The 20,240-nt window shown below is 35.4% G+C and overlaps 1 protein-coding gene and 1 long non-coding RNA gene across 7 annotated transcripts in view; both read right to left on the bottom strand.

Annotated features, from left to right (window-relative positions):
• The window catches only part of LOC146404833 (uncharacterized), a 1,439,763-nt gene that overhangs the window by 1,148,664 nt on the left and 270,859 nt on the right, over nt 1-20,240 (bottom strand). The gene's annotated exons all lie outside the window — the stretch shown is intronic.
• Nucleotides 1-20,240, bottom strand: part of SRBD1 (S1 RNA binding domain 1) — a 226,402-nt gene that overhangs the window by 82,165 nt on the left and 123,997 nt on the right. For all 6 annotated transcript variants that reach the window (XM_021087562.2, XM_021087563.2, XM_021087564.2 and 3 more), the window contains exons 15-16: nt 14,923-15,014; nt 5,511-5,593 (exon numbers count right to left, since the gene is read on the bottom strand). In XM_021087562.2, the coding sequence (XP_020943221.2) occupies nt 5,511-5,593; nt 14,923-15,014 (175 nt within the window). The remainder of the gene's footprint in view (nt 1-5,510; nt 5,594-14,922; nt 15,015-20,240) is intronic.

Below are 20,240 nucleotides of genomic sequence, written 5' to 3'. Positions count from 1 at the left end.
TGTCAGTTGCATCATTTGAAACTATTTTCTCCCATTCTGTAAGTTGTCTTTTTGTTTTCTTTTTGGTTTCCTTTGCTGTGCAAAAGCTTGTCAGTTTGATTAGGTCCCATTGGTTTATTTTTGCTCTTATTTCTGTTGCCTTGGGGGAATGACCTGAGAAAATACTCATGAGGTTGATGTCAGAGAATGTTTTGCCTGTGTTCTCTTCCAGGAGTTTGATGGTGTCTTGTCTTATATTTAAGTCTTTCAGCCATTTTGAGTTTATTTTGGTGCATGGTGTGAGGATGTGTTCTAGTTGCATTGATTTGCATGCAGCTGTCCAGATTTCATGGCAATACTTGCTGAAAAGACTGTCTTTTTCCCATTTTATGTTCTTGCCTCCTTTGTCAAAGATTAACTGACCATAGGTGTCTGGGTTTATATCCGGGTTCTCTATTCTGTTCCATTGGTCTGTGTGTCTGTTTTGGTCTTGATTACTGCGGCTACATTTTATTTTTAAAAGTCTGAGATTCTATTAATTGGGGAATTTAAGCCTTCATCTTTATTTATTAATTATACTTATTACTGTCATCAAATATTTTATTTATCTACTATACTTTCTTATTTTCTTTTCTCTGCCTTTGGTTGGAATGATAAACTTTATATTTTATTCTCAAGATTTATGTTAAATGTCCTATTTGTGACTATTATTCATATATTTCAAATTATGTTTTTCAAAAAAAATTGTAATTTCTATCTGAATCTTTTTCCTGAAAGAGAATCCTAATACTTTGTCACTTCTTTTTCTTCTAAGATCCTCTCATGTAAAGTCAATCTGAACCAGACTGAAATATTTAAAGATGAACATTACAGTTAAAAAAAAAACAGTGAGACTCAATGATGCACATACCAGATACTGGGCATGTGTGTGTTGTAAAGCTCTCCATTGTCTCCTTACCTTGGTACTGTTTCCTCACAACATGCCTTTCCCTTTCTTAGACCTCCATCCCTTTACCCTTCTGCTTTAGGCAGGAGTACTTCCATAAATAATTCTTTCAAAGGTCTATAACAATCAAAGGTGAATCATGTACTGATCCAAAAATGTTTTTATCTTCTTCCCACACTGAATTGCTGGTTTGCCTGAATACACAATTACGTGTTCAAAATAACTTTTTTCTCACAACTCTGAAACTACTGCATTTCTACCTTCTATTACTTGTTTTTACCAATAAAAGGATGATGTCAATCTGACTATTTCCTTTGTAGATAAAAACTATGTTTGCCCTCTGGAAGCTTTTAGTCAATTCCTTCTTATTACTAGCATTCTGAAATTTCACAGGAAGGCATTTGAATGTAGGTCTTTTGTTAATATTATTCAGTATTTATTAGGCCTTTCAAAAAGACTTGGTCTGTCTGCAGTTTGGAGAAATTTTGTCCTATTATTTCTGTGCTTATTCGTCCCCTCTATTCTATTTACTTGAATTTCTATTAGATGAATGCTGAAGCTTTAGAAGGTGCTCTACATCATGACTTTTTGTTCATGCTTTCCAACTTTTTCAGTTTAGCTGTACTCTAAACTACTTCTTAGCTCATGTGCAACTGAACAACAAGAACCAAATAACCCAATCAAAAATGGGCAGAAGAACTAAGTGGATATTTCTTCCAGGAAGATATACAGATGGGCAACAGGCACATGAAAAGATGCTCAGCATCACTAATTATTAAAGAAATCCAAGTCAAAGCTACAATGAGAACCACCTCACCCTGGTCAGATGGCCATCATTAAGAAGTCATTTGTACAAATAACAAATGCTGGAGAGGGTATAGAGAAAAGGGAACCCTCCTACATTGTTGGTAGTAATGTAAATTGGTGCAGCCACTATGAAACAGTACAGAGTTTCCTCAAAAAACTAAAAACAGAGTGGCCCTATGATCCAGCAATCACACTCCTGAGCATATATCTGGACAAAAACATAGTTCAAGAAGATACACGCACCCCTGTGTCCATAGCAGCATTATTCACAGTAGCACCCCTATGTTCATAGCAGCATTATTCACAACAGCCAAGACATTGAAAAAAACGAAATGTCCATTGACAGATGAATGGCTAAAAAAGATATGGTACATATACACAATGGAATACTACTCAGGCAGAAAAAAGAATGAAATAATGCCATTTGCAGCATCATGGATGGACCCAGAGATTATCATACTAAGTGAAGTAGGTCAGAAAGAGAAAGACAAATACCACATAATATCACATACGTGGAATCTAAAATATGGCATAAATTAACTTTAATGAAACAGACACAGGCTCATAGATAATACAGAACAGACTTGTGGTTTCTAAGGGGGTGTGAGGGTGGGAGAGAGATGAAGTGGGATTTTGAGGTTAGCAGATGCAAATTATTAAATATAGACTGGATAAACAACAAGGTCCTACTATAAAATACAAAGAACTATGTTCAGTATTCTGTGATAAACCATAAAGGAAAATAACATATAAAAATAATGCATATATATATATTTATTTACAACCAAACCACTTTACTGTACAGTAGCATTTAATGCATTATAAGTCAACCGTATTTCAATGAAAAAAATTGTAATTAAAACAAACAAACAAACTTGGAGTTCCCATCATGGCTCAGCAGAATGAATCTGATTAGTATCTATGAGATTGCAGGTTCGATTCCTAGCCTTGCTCAGTGGGTTAAAGACCCAGTGTTGCCATGAGCTATGGTATAGGTCACAGATGCGGCTTGGATCCCAGGCTTCTGTGGCTGTGGTGTAGGCCACCAGCTAGAGCTCTGATTTGACCCCTAGCCTGGGAACCTCCATATGCCATAGGTGTGGCCCTAAAAAGACAAAAAAAAAAAAAAAAAAAAAAAAAAAAAAAGACCCAAAAAACTCAGAATCTTTACCTCAATCTACCAGTTCATTAATTTGGTTTTAGCTGTGTTCATTCTATTTTGCCTGTTTATGAGGGTTTTCTTTTTAATCTTAACAACCATATTTAAAATTCTTAGACTGGTTTAGTTTTTTTATTCTATCCCTTGTTTATTTTAGAAATGCAATAACCTCTCATCACTCTGTGGATGTTCAATTTTATTATTTCAGAGTCTGTTGCCTGTTCACTGTTTCATTGTTATTTTTCTCTAAAGTTTGGGGTCTCATTTTTCTGTCATGGGTTTTCCTCAAACATTAGTGATTCTTGGAAGCAAGATCATCTCTCAGTCCCTATTTTTCTGTGTACACTGTTTGTCTTTGCCATCATGTGCCTCAGGTATATGTCAGGAATCTGTCCTACTGGGAGGAGACTCCTTGCATTTCCTGACAATCAAAGGCTAATTAAGGGATCTCCCAGCTCTCTGGCCTCTGTGTTATACTTAGTACTTTAGCTTGTATTTGCAGGGGGGCATTGTCACACCACAGGCTGAGGTATTCTATACACATCTTCTTATCTAATACTGTAGGTCCCCTTCCACAATTTAAATGTAACTCTGGTTTGAGAACACAATTAATCTATACATTTGGGGGTGTGGCTCTACCAAGTTTTATTTCACTGTAGACGTGATACCTCATGTTTAGTATCTTTCAAGAATTTGTGAAATTTCTAGCCACTGAGGGGGACCCTTTCTTGTTTTCCCAGACTCTTACCAGCTTACTCTTGTGACTGCTTACATAGGTACAGATATACATGAACACCCTTCCTGTGACCGTATGGAAGTTGGAGTTGTGGATATGCCAGTGGTGGTAATGTAGTTAAAGAATGTCATGAGCTCAGCCTACCATCTCGATCACTTTCTGAGCGTCATTATTTGCGAAGTAATCTGTACTCCAACGTTAACATGGCTATATCTCTAAATCTTGGACTCATATATCCAACTCCAACTTGACATCGTTTCTTACATTTCTTACGAGCACCTCTCAAATTTAACATGTCCATTACTGAATTACTGACCTTATCTTCACCAAATATGCTCTACTCAGGCATCCTCCATATACCAAATTCATCACAACTCCTTTTCCCTCACTTATCACCAAGTACTCCCTACAGAATAGATTTAACTTCTTTCCATTTCTACTGCCATTAATTTTGTCCAAGCCACCATTATCTTTCAGCTGGAGTAGTAAGACTCAACGTTTAAGAAAACATTTCAGATCATGTCATTCCTCTGGTTAAAAGTCTTCCATTACTTCTCACTGCTGTTGGAATGAATTTCAAACTTTGTTATGTTAAACACTGTCTCTGAATACAAATCTGGAGACTCGGACCCTGCTATTTACTTAAAGACCTCTTTGATGCCAATAGGTTATTAGCCCCCTGGGTTCTAAAAGTTTCATTTCCCTTTCCTTTGTTCTACTACCTTGCTGAGGCATTCCATAACTTTATCTTGAATTCATATAACTATAGTTTCTCTTAACTATGATGCCTACATCATAGAATTGCTATAGATGTACTCTTTAGATAGTAGCCATTATACCTACCTGTAGCTAGATCAGTGCCTTTGGCAACTATCCTTGCAAAATGAACAAGCTCACTTAAAGGATGCCTCTTCGTCTAACTTTCTTACTCCCGGCTAAGTCCCAATATATGACAGGTTAGTCCAGGCTTTGACCGTGTGATCCTGAGTAAAAATCGTAGCTACTCTAGGACACAGCTTCTTTTCCTGTCAAATGAGGAGGGTAGGTTTGTATGATCTCAAAGGTCTTTTCCATTTCTAGTGGAATTCAACCAAATTTCTAGTGGAATTCAATCAAATTTCTAGTGGAATGACCTTGTATAATATTTCCTTAGCCAAAGTATAGAGTATCTATCATTCAAATCTCAAGAAAATTATACAAAGGGTAATACTCTATTTGAGGCTTAAGAAAAACTTTCATTAAAGAGAAAATAATTCAACTCGAGGTTTCTGGAGAACACTGAAGTCAATATGGATTCATTTTGCAAAGATTTAGTGCTGCCCTTAATTGCCCAATGAACATAACCTCGAGAATTGAAAATACAATAACTGCAACAATAAACACTATTACTACTACACAGCAATGAAAATGAAACGTTTTAGCTCATCTTGGGTAACGACCAAAAACTAACTATAATAATCAAACAGGAATGAAAAACAGGAAAAAAAAAAAAAAAAAAAGGGTAGCTTCTTCCTGAAAGATCAATAGTTCATAATGATTTACAAAAAGAGCCAAAATGCCCCCTTTCCCCATACCCCTTCCATTTTTATAATAATGTTAAAAGGAGAGGCTTTCCAGATTAAGTTACTAGTCACATCTAATGTTTTAATACTTTTTAAACTGATTATAGTCCATTCTAAGTCTTGATCAAAATCAGAAACACCAAGGGGAAAAAAAATCCCCTCCTTCCTGAATAATTTATAACACCTAACTACCTTCCCACAAACTGTATAACCTTTGAAAGTGGGAGCTTATTCCCACTGACACTTCATTACTATGCCAAGTTTGAGTACTGCTCTCTGTATTGATGGATTTCATAAATTAAATGATCCACGTTGCTTTACCTGATACATTCCAACTCCAATGTGCTTCGGCTCAATTTTCACCAGCTCAGCTAATGGATCTTGTACACGCCTTGCTATGGAAACTGAAAAAACAGAATCAGAAAACAAGTATGACTTAATGTGAAAAGCAGTATCCAGATAATTACTATGTTAGTTCCTCATAATGCAAGGAGTTATCCCCCTTCCCCCCCAAAAGACAAACAATTTAACCAAGTTTCTAAGTTCCCTTTTTTTTTTTTTTTTCACACAAAAAGTAAATACAAAATTTCAGGACTAATTATGTCACCAGAATTCCTAGGCATTTCTGAGCATGAACACACTGAAAGGGTTATACATTTGGAAAAACAAAACACCCAGTTGCTGTATTTACACAATAACCTCTCATTCTTAAACACAACATAGCAGGGCACCTCACACTTTAAAGAACAAGCATATATTTGTTTTACTTTTATATAATCCTGCATTAGTGTAACATGATACACAAATGTAAATCAAATATGCTTATTACGACTAGGTCCTGATAACGATGGTAAATGACAGAATCATATCTTACATGCAAGCAGGGATCAAGTCCACAGGCTAGTGAATATACTTGTTTTGCCTTGAATATGACTGCAAGATTACTCTGAGGAGATCTGTGTCCCAACTGCTTGTTCCTAGTACACACACAGTCCTAATTATATCCTTTTCTTGACAATCACATTTCATTTTTAAGAGACTTAAGAGTTAACTTCAAACATTCCTTTACTTGTGTCATGACTTTATTTAGTCATCATCTTTTTTTTAACCAAATGTTATTAACAAAATCTCATAACTAATTTAGCATATAAGATAGACTTAGAGAAAAAAAATTTAATATGAATCTTAAGGATACTTAAGGCAGCTCTTTCTTTTTTCCAAGTAGCACAGTTACACTGAGTGTTACATGTGAACAGTCTTCATTTTCTAAGCACACGAAAGTTAGTGTTACTTACTTATATAGAAGGTCAGATGAAATATAAATTCATAAAGTGAAAACATTAATTAAGGCCATCAAAGGAAATCCCATGCCTGTTTTCATGTTAAACTGTTCAAGGCCTAGCAAAAGCAGCTACCTCTTAGAAGTAAATTATCAGATGCTCTAGTCACTGATTTGTGCCCCCTCTCATCAGAGATAAGATCTACTGTGAACGTCAAGTTCACTGCACGGTCATTCAAGTCTTTTTCATATCTGTTGTTATTACTTCTAACATATAGTGACAACGGCAGCTTGCAAAGCAAGCTTAGAGAGCCATAAACTGGTGTCTTACAATCTCCTTATTTCTCCCACAGAAAAGATGGTGTTCTAAGGTCTTCACACACACCTTTCTCATCAAATCTCACAAAAGGTTAATTAGTGCAAGCACTGCAGATTATAGGAGACATGGTTTCCTCAACTAACCACATTTATAATTACGAGTTGAAAATATACACCATCAGAAAGACACTTGATATCCTCTAAAAGCAAATACAGTCAGCCCTGCCTATCTGTGGGTTTCACATCCATGGATTCAATCAACTATGGATCAAAAATAATTTTAAAAAATTCCATGAAGTTCAAAGAAGCAAAACTTGAATTTGCCACTATCACCAACTATTTACACTGTGCTTACAACTATTTACACTATATTAGGTGTTGGATAACCAACACCTAATACTGGAGGATGTGGATATGTTATATGCAAGTACTGCACCATTTTATATAAAGGACTTGCATATAACATATCTGGGTATCTGATGTGGGTATCTGACAGGGGTCCTGAAAAAAGTCTCCTGTGGAGAGCAAAGGACAAGTGTATTATTTCTTTATTAGCCTTTATGAATATAATACAATAAGAATGATTTTCAAACACATACGTACATTGTAAAAACACTTTCAGATAACAACAACCCACAATAGTAAACTAAGTTAACAGTCATCAGAACATCTGCTGTGTAGGACGGCAATATTAGGAATTCAATAAAAGTATATCAACAATAGGAGTTCCCATGGTGGCACAGCGGAAATGAATCTGACAGGAACCAAGAGGTTGTGGGTTCGATCCCTGGCCTTGCTCAATGGGTTAAGGATCCTGCATTGCCGTGAGCTGTGGTGTAGGTCGTAGACACGGCTTGGAGCCTGTGTTGCTGTGGCTGGGGCGAAGGCCAGCAGCTGTAGCTCTGATTTGACCCCAAGCCCGGGAAACTCCATATGCCACAGGTGCAGCCCTCAAAAGCAAAACAAACAAACAAACAGAAAACAACACAAAAAACCAAAGTATACCAATAATAGGTAAATCTCTCAAATATATACCTTCAGGAAAATCTACATTATGAAAACCTAATTTGGAAATTGGTCAGAGCAGCTGTATAATTTGATAAATGTGAATAGATCCCATGTTTTAAAATTTCTGAGATACACAAAAGGATTTTAAACTATTTTCTACTGGATTCCCTTCTAACAGTTCACTGCCAGTATATCCTTTGTTCATCCTAACATTGCTAAATATTAGCAACAACAGATTGAAAATAATGGCTTCTAGATAACATATTAATTCTACAACAAGTCCCAAGGGCTTCTGAAGTTACAGTGTCCCCAACCCTTAACACAGATCCTAATATTTCTAGACATGATATTTCCCTTTAAGATTCCATTCACTCTACGTAGCATAAAAAACCCGAGCACAGAAGAGATGCGAGGCAGAAGGAGGAGAGATGAACTTTGTTTAAAGTAGAATTTGAAAAGTAGTAAGCTCAGGCTTTGGAGAAAAGACAGTGTTCTTTTCCTGTTGGCAGGATAAGAACCAAGAAAGGGGTATGCAACAGACAGTAATAATGCATACTTGTGGGTTAAGAATGATCAGGCTGACAACAAATTTTTGACAGTAAAAGACAGATAAGTAGTTCAGGCAAAAGGGGTTTAACAGATTGCTGATAAAGAAAATGAAGAGAAAAGAGTTGTGGCCCCAAACTTGGGGTGCATTTGCACTTTGAGATAGAAAAGAGGAGGAAATTGGAAAGTGATTGAGAAGGAATGATGAGAAAAATATAGTCAAAGTCAAAGAGATTTCTGGAACATGTTAAACATAAGAGTCACCATAAAATGACGACATAACTTTATTTTTTTTTTGGCCGTGGCTGTGGCATGTGTAAGTGCCAGAACCAGGGAATGAACTTGTACCAGAGAAGTGACCTGAGCCACAGCAGTGACAATGCTAGATCCTTAACCTGCTAGGCCACCAGGGAACTCCCAAAATATACTTTAAAAGGGCAAATTGTCTGCTATGTAAACTGTATTTCAATGAAGCTTTTATATATATTTTAAAATGCAATATGTCCAAAGGTATGGCAAATATTGCCTATTTTGTACATACGATATCAATATTCTTCTGTATCATTGCTACTATTAACCCTGTCCAGGAAACTCTGCTTAACGCACTTGAAAGAGACAAGAAAGAAGGTATGATTACTGAAAAGACAAGAACCAGATTACTTATCATTTTTTACACTTAATGACTATCTATCTAGAAAACCTAAGTCAAGCGAAAGATTATCAGTTGGCTGGTTTCAAGGTACCCAGACAAAAACTGATGCTCTACCATATACTCAGCAACAACCAATAAGAAAATATCCTGAAGGAGAATCCATTCACTGTCTGTGTGTGCATGTACTGCCCGTGAGTAAGAAAAATAAAATGTTCAGAACCTGGATGAAGGTATAATTTGACAGAATTTCACTGTATTTTTATAGGGTTTTAAGAATATTAATTAGGAGTTCCCATCATGGCACAGCAGAAACGAATCCGACTAGGAGTCATGAGGTTGCAGGTTTGATCCCTGGCCTCACTAAGTAGGTTAAAGATCTGGCGTTGCCATGAGCTGTGGTGTAGGTTGCAGACGTGTCTCAGATTTGGCACTGCGGTGGCTCTGGCATAGTCTGGCAGCTATAGCTCCGATTTGACCCCTAGCCTGGGAACCTCCATGTGCCACAGGTGTGGACCTAAAAAAAAAGACAAAAAAAAAAAAAAAAAAAAAAAAAAGAACATTAATTAAATGGCTCTAAAGTTTATATAGAAAGAAAGAAATGCTCAGGCAAAGTACAACTGAAAAAAAATATTAAAGCAAGTCATATTACAAGCCACAGTATCTGAAAGGCTTGCCTTCTAGCAGACTAGATAGACTGAGGAAAAAGGAAATAAAGTACATATAGGAATTTAGTTTTTAATCAATGGTAATCTGTTAAGTGGTAATGAAACACAATGTGTAAAGAAGACAATATGGGATACTGAGTCAAAAATTAAGCATTAAAGGAAAAATTTATGTTGGATACACCAAAAGCAAAGGAAGCAAGAGCCTGGAGCCCCAGGCTGAGTGAAGATTGCCATCCTAAAAGTTAGGCAACCAGAGCTACTTCACATGGTTAAGTTAGACAGTGTACAACCTGCAGAGCCATATGTAGTAGCACTGAAAGCACCATTTCCTCCTCATTCAGAAGGTGCCTTATATCCAAAGGATAAAAAGAGTTCCATGGGTTTTAGTCTTCAGTTCTATGAAATCCCTAGAATCTTAAAGCAAATCCGTGCATTGCTTAAATGACCATACTAAACTGTGCTCTCTTTGAAATTTGCCTTGTTCTGTTTATCTAAGAACGTCAAAATGGACATTTTTATTTCTTTTCTGCTTCTTCTTTTTAATGGCCACACCTGCAGCAACACCAGATCCTTAAGCCACTGAGCGAGGCCAGGGATCGAACCTACATCCTGATGGAGACTACATTGGGCCCTTAACCCAATGAACCACAACGGGAACTCCAAAATTTTTTAAGTCTAGTACTTACCTCATTTTACACTTCCCCTTGCCATCAGACAGCAACAGAGGAAGATAAGTAAAACCCTCAGGATATCTAAGTTCATTCAACAATTCCAAATGAGCCTTTTTTTCACTAAACAACTTACTAAAGGACAGCTGTAATGGTCTTAATGCAATTCTATTATAATCTTGACCCTCTAAATAGTAACTACATTGTTGAATAAGAAGCTGACAAATCTACTGATCTGACATAAACATTCTATATCTTGGTTGTGTACTAGCACAAGCTTTTTAAGATTAATAGATGGTATACCTCAAAAGAGTAAATTTTACTTTATGTAAATATACCCTTAAATGAGTAAAACATCTTTTCTATAAGGGCATCAAACTTTTAATTTTTCTTCTTTGCATATAGTCCCTATTTTTTCCATGTAGCGCACCCCACCCCTTGGCCCTGTCTTGGCATCTGTAGTTAACAGCAAGTTTTCCTCACATGTTAAGTGACCCTTGACTTTCCACCAGGGGCCGGGTACTACAAAGCTGACTGCAAGTGCTTTGGGCAAAGGCGAGGTTTGTCAACCGTGGGCTTCACTATAGGGTCATTTGGCCATTTCTTTGTGAAATCTCTATCTCAATTTCTCTAGGTGTTTTCTCTTGTGTCAGTCAGAATCCCCCAATCTCCTTCATGGAAGATTTAGTCCCTCTAAGGTATCTACGAATGCATGGAAATAACCAATCCTTCTTTTTTCAGCAGGTATCCCCATTCTCACTTATAACCTGTGTCTTCCAGGGTACAGATATTCCATTTAATCCTCCCTAGAGAACAATTCTCCAGTCTTCTGCAGAAATGGAAGAGGGACAGATGCTCAATTATGTGGAACGAGAGGTCTAATTGATTTCTTTTTTTTTCTGTTTGTTTTGTTTTAATGATTTTTATTTTTTTTCCATTACAGCTGGTTTACAGTGTTCTGTCAATTTCCTCCTGTACAAGTTGACCCAGTCACACACACGTATACATTCTTTTTTCTCACATTATCATGCTCCATCATAAGTGACTAGATATAGTTCCTGGTGCCATACAACAGGATCTCATTGTTTATCCATTCCAAAGGCAATGGTTTGCATCTATTAACCCCAAATTCTCAGATTTCTTCTTTTTTTAGTGATGTGAAATTCACATAACATAAAATTGACCATTTTAAGGTGTACTATTGTGTAGTATTTAGTAAATCACAACACTGTGCAAACCACCACCTCTATCGAGTTCCAGAACATTTTCATCACCCTCCAAAGGAAACCCTGTACCCACTAAGCAAACCTGCTTTGTTCTCCCCTCTCCCCAGTCCCTGGCTACCACCAGCTGGGTCTGTGTCTACAGATTTGCCTCTTATGGACATTTCACATAAATGAAATCATACAAATGTGACCTTTTGCGTATGGCTTCTTTCACGTAGCATGTTTACAAGGTTCATCCATGTCGCAGCACATATCATTACTTTATTCTTTCTTATGGCTGAAAATAATATTCCAGACGACATTTTGTTTATCTATTCACCTGCTGATGGACATTTGGATTGTTTCCAGTTTTCGGCTATTGTGAAGAGTGATCATCGATGGTCAAGTATTTGCTGAGTAAGTGTTTCAATTTTTAAGTATATATCTGGGAGTGGGATTGCTGGGTTATGTGGTATCTGTGTTTAACTTGGCGTAATTGCTTTTTTAAAAAATTTTTTAATGATTTTTATTTTTTCCACTATAGTTGGTTGATAGTGTTCTGTCAATTTCTACTGTACAGCAAAGTGAACTTTTAAAATAGACTTTTAATCAATCCTCTTATTTTAGACCCATTCTTAGCCCTTCCAAGATACCTCTAAAGGTGCTTGGTGCATTTCCTGACCCTTTAGGGTTTCCTCAATCTATTTCAGGTTAGTTCGGTTTTCTATAATGCTGTTTCAGTGCTCAACTTTTTTCAAGTGGGCTAGATCACTTATTACTCAGGCATCTGCTTTCCAGAAGCTTCAAAACTATTGCTGCTATTATCTTCTCTCCCATTCTCCTTGTCCTAGTGAGTTTATGCCTTCATTCTATCAAGTTACTGTCATTTTAATGAGATTATAGGAGGGAGTGAAAGAATCGCTGGTATATTTAATTTTCCATTTTAAATCAGAAATCTATAAAATAAACATTTTAATACCAACTATCTACTAGTCTATCCATCCAATTTAAATCCTCTCAGTATAATGAATTAATTATGGGGGGAAGGTAAGCATATATAAGAACAACTTCTGTTTCCAATGAGTTGATAAACTGGTCAAGAAGATGTAGTTAAGATAAAGGTCATTTTCTTACATATGTTGAACACTTGTAAGAATGCTGAGGTTCTGTTATATCTGATATAGTAAACTTAAGGACAGTTGAAACGTAAACCCCACATCCATAGGTAGGCCAGGTCTCAAATGAAGTATAAAGTCATCCCTGGCATCAATCACTAGGAAAGAGTCAGAAAATAGGAAGTGAAAAGGAAGTGGGCCCTAGAAAGCCAAGAATGGAGACTGTGATTCTTTCAATACTTGCTTCCAGGACCAGACTTGGAAACCTCAAAATGTCTAGGTAGATGTTTTGAGTTGATATGGATCAAACATAGTCACTGCCAATGTGGAAGCAAGCTGAGCCAAAGGAGGAAGGCACATCTGCCGTGAATCACAAACCGAAAACACAGATAGATTTTGAAATCAGAGTAATTAAGACTACATACCAATTCTCCTTTTTATTATTTCCTATCTTCATGGAGTGTTGTTAGAATGTTGTATTCCTGTCCCACCTATAATACTGTGGCAGTTATGCATACACGCAGGACAGCAGTAATGAGGAAACAGCAGCCCCCTTAGCAAAGGGAAGTCTGAAGGACTGCCACCTCCCATATAATATTTTTTTCAAATGACCTTTTGGAAGATTACCTTTCATTGCCAACTTGGGAGGCTTGGAATTTTATTTTTTTTTATAAAGAAAAGTATCCTTTTATTGTAAAACAAGGTACACAAATATTATGGGCACACTTACTTGGATAAGTGGCCTCATTAAGTCTTGGTTTCCTCATCTGTAAAGTGGGAATAATAACTGTCTCATAGGGCAATTGTGAGCATTAAATAAAATAACCCTGGCAATGCATTTACCATAATGTTTCACATGTATTAAGTACTTAAAAAACATTAGTATCAGCAGCTCCCACTATGATTACTATAACGACACCTCTTCCTATTATTATTATTGTTGTTGTTGTTACTATTGTTATTAGAAAGCGAGCACCAAAAGAAAACATGGCAAGGAGGCAGAGAACACACTGAGTTGGTGTGATAGGGAAAAGCTTCATGAAGAAGCAAGATTTTGAGCTGGGATCTGAGTTTTAAAAAGATGATCATTTTAGACAGGGGACTGTGTCATGGAATGAACAACTGAAGGGAAACTAGAAGTTCTTTTGGATTAAGAAAGAAGATTTTAACTTCAGACTAATGCAAAAATTTTCAACTACATATTTCCAGGAATACATTTTGAGAACAGTCTGTGAAATTTAATGAGAATATTTAATGAAAAAATTAAATAAAAAGTCCATTTCTTCTAATTTGGGATTTCTCCAAATTGAGGGTTTAGAAGATACAAGCTACTATATATAAAATAGATAAATGACAAGAATATATTGTATAGCAATGAGAATTACAGCAATTATTTGATAAGAACTTTTAATGGAGTATAATCTGTATAAAAATACTGAACCACAATGCTGTACATCTGAAACTAATATAATACTGTAAATCAACTATACTTCAATTAAAAAATAAAGGAACTATATGAAAACCAGATTTGGTAGCTATCATAATGACTAATGCTGATTTATTAAAAGTTCTGCCTTGTAAATTCAAAAATAATAATAACAAACAAGTAGGCACACACATAAGTCTATTTCTAACAAAGGAGTCTAAATATTCACCTATTACACAGAAAAATGCTCTGACTAGATCTATATTTTGCTTGTGATACCAATTACTTTCATTAGATGTATCAAAATATCTTAATTTCTTTACAAACAAGATTTAAACTATTCCACATCACAGAAATCAAAGCAACTTAATACAACTAAAATCAAATCCAGCTAATTTAAACAATACACTAATGACAATTCCTATTAGCAAGACAAGAGAAACTGGTCGTTTGACAAATATTTAGCAATAAACTGAAAGCCTGTGTGTATTCATACATTTGCACTGTAAATATTTTTATGTTAATAAACCACATTTCTCCAAAAAAAAGTTGTAATAAGTAATATCTTATAATAATAATAAGAGAACTGAAAGTATTTTATTATTTTTATTATTAACTCTAACAATTTTATTAAAGATGTTTTGAGCTAATTTTTCACCATATTCTATAATGTTATGAAGCATTTTTTTAAAGCAATAAATCCCAGTATTACTCTAATCAACCACTTTCTTTCTAACATGCCTGTAATATGTCTTCTAAAATTTCTTGGATATTTAAATATTTTGCTTGCTGCAAATACAAGTCTAAAATATCAAAATCAGATGCTTTTGTGAAGGCATTTAGTTTCTTACCTGCACTTCTCAAATTAGGGTCCAGTCCTGGCATCTCTTTGTTAGCTTCAGGGCTGACACTGTAGATTGACGCTCCCGCTTCACTGACGATACTGAGAAGAAAGAAAAGGAAAATATCATTTCCCAAACTTTCTGCCTGCTCAAAGAAAATAAATGAATGAGACTAGGTATTAAAAGAAAACTGCAGGGCAAAGCACTCTCTTTTTATTTCAATGACACCTATAATACTTAATTCTTCGTCAATAAAAAGTGATTAAGCAATGTTTGTTTTCCTCACAGAGGAAATACACAGGCTTAAATCCGTATGAATTCATTTTGTCCTTTTCTGTCAGTAATAAGAGAGAGGTTATAAATAAACACAATGGATACTTCTCCATGATGCCAGCCTCAAGATTTTCGGAATACTTAGCTTTTCTTGTGTTTATAATCTGTTACTGACATTTATGACTTGTCTCTGGATTAATCATTCTGAAGCATCTTGGAAAGCACAAACATGTCTGAATATGTGCATATATACAAAATTCACTGCCATAAACATTGCCTATATTATTATCTGGTTATAATTAATAACCACAATGTAAAAAGGAAAAGGGTCCAGCAGAATATTACTCCACCTCTTTTCAGGAGGGTCTGAAATCATCCTTTTCGTGAACTTGAAACATACCATTTCAGGAAGGTATTAAACCATTTCATTTCAGCATTTATTTAATCAAAGCATCCCACATATCATCCTCTTCCTTCTTCTTTGGCTCCATATACTTTACAAACCACAACGGAAGTACTCTTCTACAGATGGCAGTTGTATGGAGATGGACACTTGGATAGTTTATTAAATATTTTAAAATTAGAGACTTTCTTTATGACATAATATGCAAAGAAACATCATCTAATTTAAGTACTTACAATTCCTTTGGTTCTCTACCATGTGGCCATCTAAGTGTCAAGATTCAGAAGCAGAAACATGTTGGTGCTTACTTTTTTTAAATTTTTTATTTGCTTTTTAGGGCTGTACCTGCAACATAGCAAGTTCCCAGGCTAGGGGTCAAATTGGAGCTACAGCTGTTGGCCTACACCACAGCCACAGCAACGTAGGATCTGAGCAGTGTCTGCGACCTACACCACAGCTCATGGCAATGCTGGATCCTTAACCCACTGAACAGGGCCAGGGATCAAAGCTGCATCCTTATGGATCTTGGTCGGGTTCCTTAACCTCTGAGACACAAAAGGAACTCCGGTGCTTAGTTTTTAATCCACTATTAGGTCTTAGAAACCTCTCCTTTTCTAGACTCTTCAATAGTTATCACAGTTAGGAGACAAGTCAAGGAGATAACTTTTAACATTTTGCCTCATTGTAACAATTCAACACTGATAAGTAAAATGTGAAAGAGTTCATTTGCTACCCCAAAGAGTTCTCTGGAGAACTCTTGATTGAACTCTGACAACAAGTATAAGCCACCAAGACTTGAGAAGATGACTTGGGGCAACAAAAAGATTTACAGTTGTTGTTTTTTTTTTTTTTTTTTTTGGCAACCAAGATTTCAAAAATTTCACAACAGGAAAAATGAACACTCTGCAATTGAAAAGCAAGGTTGCCCATCCTGTTGCTCAGAAATGCCACCATCATGACATAGTAAAATCTGAGAGCATGTTACATATAAAGCATAAAACCAAATATTTCATGAAATTTAGGATAAATAAGAATATTCAGTCACCAGCCATGGAAAACTTGGTTTCAAACACAAATGAACACTCGGCCTAACAAAGTTTTTTCTAAAACAAAACAAAACAAAACAACAAAACAAAACAAAACAGTATCCATGAAGTTCAGGCTGGACCTATTATTAAGAGAAAAGAGTATTTTTAGAAAAATCTTACCACAAATTCATTTTCTGTCATTGCCAGAAGCCTCCAAAATTACCACTATGTAAGCAAAGGGAACTTAAATGGTAAAGAAAAATTCCAATTAACTGTGGCCTTTAGTAGTTGGGTACCTGAGAATTTTCAGGGTGATTCACTGTCTCTTGGAAGTTATAATTCTCAAGGGCTAAGGAAAACTGTTGCAAAGAAAAACTCAGATAATAAATATTCCTCCAAATACCATACTGCCACTTCTTTTAAACAGAGGAATATAAAACAGATGTGACACGTTGCACCCAAAGATTTTAGATTAACATTAATATTAAATCAATACAAAATGTAGTAAATTTCATATGCTTTAATTATTAGATAGCATGGGTCCAATAAATAGTTCAATATTAAGTGCAGATCAGAATGCCTTAATAATCTAAATGAACAGAAAAACCTCAACAATGACTACTTCAATATAAAACATATAAGGATCTAAGAGTATATGTGGCAAGAATTAAATGAAACAAATCAAGCTGGGAGTGGTGATGATTTTTTCCAGGAGAAGCTGCTATAAAAGCTAATACTATGCTCTCCTTTTTCCTTTCCTATTTAGAATTCGAGGATAGACATTAAGTGGAAAGTATGCTAGATTTTATAAGCCACTTTCTGTTGATTAAGAAGTTTCCCAATAAACTACTAGAAAATTATTCCAATTATTTCTAGTATATATTGAGGAAAGCAAAAATAAACTTGGCACAAAATCTGGATATCTAATGTTTAATAGGTATTGTATTTCACAAAACAAATTTCTCTCAGGTGTAAACTAATTAGGCTTATAATCTTAGCAATTTGATTATTTTATTTATTTTGCCATAAAGCAGATAAGACTCTGAGTAAAATTTATAATTTGGGGGGAACTTAACTGACACAATTCTAATAGAACTCAAAGGTTTCAAGATTATTACAGTACTCTAAAGCCCCTTCAACTGCTTGTTTAGACAAACGCCTAAATAGATATGAATGATATACAAAAGTACACTAAAGAAGATACCATTGGACTCATGTTTTATCAGATCTATATGTTAATGTACTAATTCTCAAGAGTTAAAGTTATGATTTTTAAAACACTTTATCTAATTCAGCATTATTATAGGGTCTTCCTAGGTCTTTTTATTTAAAAAAATATATATAAAGCACACACTCATAACCTAAAAAACAAGTGAAATGCCCACATTTTCAATGCGTTTACTTTTAAATTCACTAAAAAGTTTTAAACAAAAACTCTAAGTTAAAAATGCTAATTCTTTTCATCATTAGTAAAATTCAATGATGTTACATATCTGACCATTTTTCAATGTAATTTTATTTTTAAAAAGAATATAGGAGTTCCCGTCGTGGCGCAGTGGTTAACGAATCCGACTAGGAACCATGAGGTTGCAGGTTTGATCCCTGCCCTTTCTCAGTGGGGTAAGGATCCGGTGTTGCCGTGAGCTGTGGTGTAGGTTGCAGACGCGGCTCGGATCCAGCATTGCTGTGGCTCTGGTGTAGGACGGCGGCTTCAGCTCCAGTTGGACCCCTAACCTGAGAACCTCCAAATGCCATGGGAGCAGCCCAAGAAATGGCAAAAACACACACACACACACACACACACACACACAAAAAAAGGATATAGAAAAGTGACAGAATACTGTAAACCAACTATAGTGGAAAAAAACAAAAATTGTTTAAAAAGAAAAAAATAAAAGAATATGTGTTTAGTAAATAAACTCTAATAGAAAAAATAAAAATCTTACAAAAAAGAATATATGTTTAAGCCACAAAATTTGTATCTCCGCAGTTTGTAAGTCTCTTTTAACAAGATAAATTGTATGTTCACCAATCTTTTAAAACCACAGTTCCAAGTACTTTTCTTATAGTGACTATTCATTCTGACAGCAAAAGAATGACAATTTTTTTTTTTTAGCCAAATTGAGATGGGGGATTATTTTCATGAGAGAGGAAAATTAGCTGTTTGGTGTTTTGTTTGTTTTTTTTAAGTTGTTGGGCTAAAAGTTTTCACATTCATTTACAAGTTTACTTGAAGCCTCTGTATCAGTGTCCTTCCCTCTTCTCTTTTCCCAAATACGAAAATAGTTTTATTTTTTATTTTAAAATAAATTGCATGCTTCCTATGATAATGGGAGAATTTAATTCAAAGCTAATCTACTTAAATGAAAAAACAATTAATATTTAGTAAGATATCAAAAATCAGCCAGGATACATTCGCTTAAATTAATAAAATCTGATATGTTTTTAATTTTCCTTATCAATATGCAGCAGTTCCTTTTCCTTCTTCCTTCTGCCCACCAAAAAATTAGGTACTAAAAGCTCTCATGCTAAATGCATAGCTCATTTCATTAAAGTTTCAAAAATAATTTATGTAGAAACAGTTCTCCCAAATTTTCAGACTGAGAAACACTTATACGAAGAGAAGATAAATGACTTGTTTCTTAACAAGTAATAGAAAGTGCTAAAAAAAAAAAAGTTAATCAACACAGATCTTAATTCTTTTCTCTGTGTATGAGATAACCTATTTCAAAGTATACAAAGGATAGCAGTTTATTTTTTGGGACAGGAGACAAGGTCAAAAACCAAACCACCATAAATAAAAGGGGATCTACGAGTTCATATTTAAAGGATACCTATTTCTGAAAAAAAAAAAATCAAAGCAATTTTAAATTTCTCTATTTAGTGATGAATTGCTATTTCAGAGAATCTCAAATAAGCAGTACCTAAGGCAATCTGGTGATGGTAAGGATGCAGAGAAACAAACAAAATCTGACACTGTTAAGGATGTTTAAAAAGTAAAACTCTGTTGGATGGTAATTTGAAAATTATAGATCAAAAGTCACAAAAATATGCATTGTTTCTGAACTATTATAGTTTTAAGAACTTATGTGTAAGAAATTTTAATTTAAACAAAAAGTTAAAAATGCTATTCACGGAGTTCCCGTCGTGGCGCAGTGGTTAACGAATCCGACTAGGAACCATGAGGTTGCGGGTTCGGTCCCTGCCCTTGCTCAGTGGGTTAACGATCCGGCGTTGCCGTGAGCTGTGGTGTAGGTTGCAGACGCGGCTCGGATCCCGCGTTGCTGTGGCTCTGGCGTAGGCCAGTGGCTACAGCTCCGATTCAACCCCTAGCCTGGGAACTTCCATATGCCACGGGAGTGGCCCAAGAAATAGCAACAACAACAACAACAAAAGACAAAAAAAAAAAAAAAAAAAAATGCTATTCACCATAGCGCAGCTCTGAAGGAAAAAAACTGAAACCAAAATGTCTATCATTAAAGAGTTCATTAATGGAAAACTATACTGTCATTAAAAATTATTATTGTCAAGTATTAAGTGGAGAAGCTGGTTATAAAAATATGACATGAGGAGTTCCCATCGTGGCTGAGTGGTCAACAACTCTGACTAGGAACCATGAGGTT

Source organism: Sus scrofa, chromosome 3 (genome assembly GCF_054392235.1).
Source record: "Sus scrofa isolate SSC_HxYL_T2T_F1_AM1 chromosome 3, Sscrofa_HxYL_maternal_Yorkshire_Landrace_v2.0, whole genome shotgun sequence".
In the NCBI taxonomy this organism is placed as follows: domain Eukaryota; kingdom Metazoa; phylum Chordata; class Mammalia; order Artiodactyla; family Suidae; genus Sus; species Sus scrofa.
The sequence above is the reverse complement of the archived record's forward strand: the minus strand, read 5'-3'. Positions and strand labels throughout refer to the sequence as shown.